Source organism: Pongo pygmaeus, chromosome 4 (genome assembly GCF_028885625.2).
Source record: "Pongo pygmaeus isolate AG05252 chromosome 4, NHGRI_mPonPyg2-v2.0_pri, whole genome shotgun sequence".
NCBI classification, from domain to species: domain Eukaryota; kingdom Metazoa; phylum Chordata; class Mammalia; order Primates; family Hominidae; genus Pongo; species Pongo pygmaeus.
Window position 1 is genome coordinate 43,207,116 of NC_072377.2, and position 6,580 is coordinate 43,213,695.

The window sequence follows — 6,580 nt, forward strand, 5'->3', positions numbered from 1 at the left end:
CATTTTTCCAAAGAAAAAGTGTTATTATTAAAAGGAAAATTGTTTTATCTAATTCAAAGGTGATTTACGAAAAAGGTAAAAACATACTGTACATTTCATCAAAGTAATTCCTATGTAATTATTACTAGGTTTTCATTTGCTTAGAAAAACTGAGATTTAAAAAAAGGTTATTACATCTACGCATAACTTTCTGTCATTTTTTAAAGTTTTTGTGTTACCAAGTTACAGGGCTTTCACTCCTGAGTCGAAAAAGGTCACCAACTCCTGCTAAATCTTAAACATTAACAGCAACTGAAGTCGCATCTTCAGACCTAAGAGAAGATGAAAATCAGAAGAAGCTGCATTCATGAGACCTGGGTCCAGAAAATTAAACTATTCAACTCCCTAGTCCCAGGGACTATTGCAGAAGAAGTGGGTGTTTGGACTTGTAAGGACCTACTTTAAGAGAGAAAGTTAGTTCAGTATTTCTCTATAAACAGTGGTTTTGTTTTGTTTTGTTTTGACAGGGACTAGCTCTGTCACCTGGGTTGGAATGCAGTGGCATGATCCTGGCTCACTGCAGCAACCTCCATCTCCCAGACCCAAGTGATCCTGCCACCTCAGCCTCCTGAGTAGCTGGGACTACAGGTGTGTACCACCATGCCTGGCTAATTTTTGTATTTTTTGTAGAGACAGTGTTTCATCACATTGCCAAGGCTAGTCTCAAACTCCTGAGATCAAGGAATCCACCCACCTATGCCTCTCAAAGTACTGAGATTACAGATGTGAGCCACAATGGCCAGCCTATAAATTAAAGATTAATATCAAAGGAACACTGATGCAAGACCAGCCTGTGGGCCCCTGTGTCAGATTAACAATGTTTTCTTGAGGTATTAACCCATTATTTTTTTAAACATTGTAAAAGGTTATGAAAGGTTTATAAAATTATAGCTTCTGGTCAAGATGATTAAAATTTAATACATTTGTCTATAAGATTTGAGAAATAGATTTAATTGGCTTCATGCTATCTTCATTAGGTCTTATTTTTTGGGAAAGTAAGTCTCAAAGAGTAAAAGGTTTTGCGTTTTTGTTTTTGAAATATTTGAGTTACCACTTTGGTTAAACGACTGACTTATTTTACAATGACCTGTGATTCTATTTTGTGATATCAAGTGTTTTAAACATTGACCTTGTTTTAAGTATTTGACAAACTTTCTAAAATCCAATTCTAAATTCAGTCTTTTCTACCTCATTAATTTTTTTTGACATTAAGTCCCCTGAAATCCAAAGAGACATATTTGGCTTATTTGGCATAATAAGATCACATAAGATCTTGGCTTATTTGGCATAATAAAATCACATAAGATGCATTATCAAATATGAAATGATATTTAACTTTCTTTGGATTGTATTTATATGAATGTCTTATTAGTATGTATTACAAAATTGTATGAGATTCCTGTGATTCTGAAATGTGTTAGTGTATGTTAGCAGAACTAATTATGATCATTATATTAAATTGTTGTATGCCATAGCTATAACCAAATTTCCTTGCCCACTGCATCTTTAACCATTGCTATTCTAATACTTTTGCCATCGACAATTATTGTTTTACTTTGATCCTTTTATAGGATTATAATCAGCTATAGACCTCTGATACTACTCTTTTTTGTTTTTTGTTTTTGTTTTTGTTTTTGAGATAGGGTCTCATTCTGTCACCCAGGCTGCAATGTGGTGGCATGATCGCTGTTCAATTTACCCTCAATCTCCTAGGCTCAAGCAGTCTCCTACCTCAGCCTCCCAAGTAGCTGAGACTACAGATGCACACCACGCACCCAGCTAATTTTTAAATTTTTTGTAGAGGTAGAGTCTCCCTATGTTACCCAGACTCGGCTCAAACTCCTGGGCTCAAGCAATCCTCTCATCTCGCCTCCCAAAGTGCTGGGATTTCTGGAATGAGCCACCACACCCAGTCTTTTAATACATTTATTGTCTCTTCATTAACAAATGCTAAGTGTCTATATTGTGCTACAAAGGGATCAAGGTCCCAGAGGTAAGTGATCAACAAGTAGACATGGACTTGGCCATAAAGTGTTTGACACCTTCATGAGTTGAAAAAAGACGGTAAACAGGACAACAAATAAATAAATAAGACAGTATTTATATAATACATGCTTTTTGTTGCTGTTGTTGTTGTTTTGTTTGTTTGTTTGTTTTTAAGACAGTCTCACTCTGTTTCCACTGCTGGAGCGCAGTGGCATGATCTCGGCTCACTGCCACCTCTGCCACCTGGGTTCAAGCCATCCTCCCACCTCAGCCTTACGAGCAGCTGGAACTACAGTTAATTTTTGTATTTTTAGTAGAGACAGGGTTTAGCCGTGTTGGCTAGGCTGGTCTTGAACTCCTTACCTCAGGTGATCCACCCGCCTTGGCCTCCCAAAGTGCTAGCATTACAGGCATGAGCCACTGCGCTCGGCCCTAATAAATTCTATCAAGAAACTTAACATAAGTGTATTGGAAAGATAAGTAGTAGGAGGCTATATTAGGTAGTATAGTAAGACTAGAATTATCCGTGATACTTCCACTTTGATATGAATAATGCAATGAACAAAGCGAAAAAAAATCTGGGCCAGGTGCAGTGGCCCGCATCTGTAATCCTAGCACTTTGGAAGGCCGAGGCAGGAGGATCACTTGAGGCCACGAGTTTGAGACCAGCCTGGCCAACATAGTAAAACCCCCTCTCTACTAAAACTACAAACATTTGCCAGACATGGTGGCATGAACCTGTAATCTCAGATACTCGGAAGGCTAAGGTTGTACAATCATTTAAACCCAGGGGGCAGAGGTTGCAGTGAGCTGGGTTCCTGCCACTGCACTTCAGCCTGGGAAACAGAGCAAGATGTTGTAAAAAAAAGAAAAACAAACAAACAAACGAACAAAAAAAAAAAAACAAAAACTGAAGGTGGAGTTATCATCATGAGAGAAGAATCTAAGACTAGAACAACTTTATTATGGGCTAGGCATGGTGGCTAACACCTGTAATCCAAGCACTTTGAGAGGCTGAGGGAGGAGGATCACTTAAGGCCAGAAGTCCAAGACCAAACCAGACAACATAGTGAAACACAATTTCTACCAAAAAAAAAAAAAAATTATTAGCTGGGTGTGGTGGTTCCTGCCTGCAGTCCCAGCTGCCTGTAGTCCCAGCCACTCAGGAGGCTGAGGCAACCACCAACCTAGCAGCATGGTGAAACCCCATCATTACAAAAAATACAAGAAAAATTAGCCAGGTATGGTGGCACATACTTGTATTCCCAGCTACTCTCTAGGCTGAGGGGGGAGGATCACCCAGCTACTCTGGAGGCTGATGGGGAGGATCCCTTCAGCGTGGGAGGTCCAGGTTGCCAAGAGCATGACACTGCATTCCCACCTGAGCTACAGCAAAAACCCTGTCTCAAAAAAAAAAAAAAAAAAGACAATGAATAGGCAAAGCATCCCAAGCAATTAATTAATTAATTAATTAAGCCCAAAGCATCACATTATCCAACTTCAAACTATTCTATAAGGATGCCATTATCATAAGCGAATTCATGCAGAAAGAAATATTGCATGTCTTCACTTAGAAGTGGGAGCTCAGCCTGGTGTACAAGGACATAAAGATGAGAACAATAGACCACTGAGGACTCCAAAAGGAGGGAGGGAGGGACATAAGGGGGTAGAGGCTGAAAAACTTCCTCCTGGGGATTTAGTTCACTCTCTGGGTGATGAGATCAATAGAAGCCTCAGGATCACGCAATATATTCTTGTAACAAACCTACACATGTACCCCCGAATCTAAAATTAAAATGTAACGTGAGTCAACATAACACAGAACAATAAAATAACAAAATATCTCCCCAAAAAATGATCTTCTAATTTTAAAAATGGGCAGCTACCCTGGCCTGCTCCTCAGTAACATCGCGATCTTTAGGCATCTGACAAGCATTACTCTGAGACAGAAAGGGATCCAGTCTGCTCTAGTACTAGCAATGCATTTGGGGACAATAATGAACTTTCTAACCAGGGTCCCCCAAGAGGGCTTTCTCTGTACAAGAAAGGTAATATTTTTTCTTTTCAATCCCTAAAGCAAACTATTTAACTAGACAACTTCATCACAAATGATAGGACTTTATGTTAATCTCATTAATTCCATGTCCTGATGTAACTTGCTCCTAAGAATAAGGTTCACAGCCACCTCCCTGCAATCTGATTTGGACCGCCCATGAGACCAGAAGATTACAAAAACGCAAAAATGTTGACTTATGAGTCCTAGATACCCTGTATCCGCTGGTGAAAGGAAGCGATGGAGTTGCCGTCTTTGCCGTCTCCCCTGGGAGTTTGGCAGGCCCGGGATTCCGCAAAGGAGGCGCCGGGACCAGATGCCTCCAGCCCGGAGCTCAGTACATTCGGTGTCCTAGATGCTCCCTTCTTGTCCTTACCACTGCGAGCTCTCCTGGGACGGCCTAGATTTCCACTGCCACCTACTTTCCGCTCCCTGCGTGCTTCCTCGCTGAAACTGCCGGCGAAAAGATCTCTTTCCCAAGTCTCAGAGTACCTTGAGGCGGGGCGCAGGGTCGCCCGCTCTGGATCCGGCGCAGGCAATTCAGGAGGAGCCGCAGGAGCCCTCAGGAGAGCAGGAGGCTGCAGAGGGTCTCCACGTACGCCCGCCCCCGCAGCCTCCCTAGCAACTCGCCTCTCGCTTAGTGGACAGACGACTGGAGCCGGAGACTTCCATCCGAGAAGACCTTTGAGAGTGTCAGCCTACTGCTGTCCCCTGGTGCCACCAACCAAAGTTCCAAGACTGCTGGCTGCAGATGGCATGCGCTTGGGGACAGACGCCCTGAGACTGTGTCCACGGCCCGCCTTTGGAATCCTGGGCCCTGAAACTTCCTCTGAGACCTTCCATTGCATGATCCTCTTGTAAATAAATAAATAAATAAAGTTAACAATAATACCCGAGTTCTCTCAAATGCGATGGACGAAGTTTCGCCTTCAGATCGCTTTATGGCTTTTTTCGTTCCTCTTCTCAATAAAATTTTACACAAATGTGAAATTCCTGTTACCTGGGTTCCTGCTGAGTAAGGATGAGGCTCAGGGGTGGGGTGTCTGGTTGCTGTTGCCAGGACTGGCAGGGAAACCTGGGTCGCCTGGATTTGCTGGTTGCAGAGCAAAATAAAATACAAAAAGTGGTGTGTCTTATGCAGCGATTGGAGGGGAGGATCGGCCAGGGGTCATGCAGGGTGGGGGACTCACAGGCTAAGCCTACAGGAAATCAAGTGAACAGGCAGAGGACCTGAGAACTTACTGCAGGAAATTCTCCTGTTCTAAGGCCCTGGAACTTTTTCCCTCTGAAGCTTTGCACCTTTCTATCTTGAGACCTTGCTAAATTCACTCATGAGTTCTGGAAGTTTGCTTTTAAACCCTTTAAGATAGGCTCATGTTCTGCAAGTATGGATCGTTTCATTTTTTTTTTTTACTTCCAACGTATATGCTTTTTAAGTCCTTTTCTCAACTTATTGCACCGGCAAACAATTCCAGTACCTTGTTGAATAGAAAGACTTGGAGAGGATATCTTTGTCTTGCTCCTGATTTCATGGCAAAGCATTGAGTCTGTCACTATTACATACAACTTAGTTATAGGTTTCTGTAGATGTTCTTTGCACAGTTGAGGAAATTCCCTCTATTCCCACATTGCTGAGAGCTGGTTTTTACATTTTAGATCATGAATGGGCATAGATTTTCTTAAATGCATTTTTTTGAATCATTTGATAGAATTATATGGTGTTTCCAATCTAGACAATCAATAGGGTGAATCATATTGATTGACTTTTGAGTATTAAACCAGCCTTACATGTGGAATAAACCTTACTTGGGCATGGTATTGTTCTTTAACATACATTTCAGATTTCTAATTGTTAGTATTTTGGTGAAGATTTCTGCATCTATGTTTAGGTGCAATATTAGTCAGTAGTTTTCTCCTAGTGTACTGTGTTTGCCAGGAAAATGCTGATCTCATAAAATAAGTTGGGAAGTATGCCATATTCGTCTATTTTCTAGAATAAATTGTGTAGAATTCATCCTATTAATTCTTTGAATATTAGGTAAAATTAGTCAGTGAAATTGTAAGAACCTCTAGGTTTGTTTTTTGGAAGACATTTGACCATGAATTCAGTATCTTTAATAATTTCAAAAATTTACAGATTATTTTGTGTGAGTTGGGTAGACTGTGGATCTTGCAGGATTGATCCATGTTATCTAATTTATAGAGTTCTTTTTAGACCATTTTAAAAATTTACCCTTGTAGGCCAGGCAGGGTGGCTCACACCTGTAATCCCAACACTTTGGGAGGCTAGGGTGGGTGTATAAATTGAGGCCCGGAGTTCAAGACCAGCCTGGCCAACATAGGGAAAACCCATTTCTACTAAAAATACACAAACATTAGCCAGGCATAGTGATGCATGACTATAATCCCAGCTACTCAATAGGCTGAATCACAAGAATCACTGGAACCTGGGAGGTGGAGTTTGCAGTGAGAGCCAAGATTGTACCACTGCACACCAGCCTG

General features: G+C 41.3%; 1 protein-coding gene across 1 annotated transcript; it reads left to right on the forward strand.

Moving 5' to 3' along the window:
- Positions 1-211: 211 nt before the first annotated feature.
- Positions 212-4,939, forward strand: LOC134739547 (uncharacterized). The gene is made up of 3 exons (XM_063664581.1): positions 212-411; positions 507-627; positions 4,193-4,939. Exon 3 carries the CDS (start codon positions 4,319-4,321, stop codon positions 4,937-4,939), a length of 621 nt encoding a protein of 206 aa, XP_063520651.1. The 5' UTR covers positions 212-411; positions 507-627; positions 4,193-4,318.
- Positions 4,940-6,580: the final 1,641 nt, after the last annotated feature.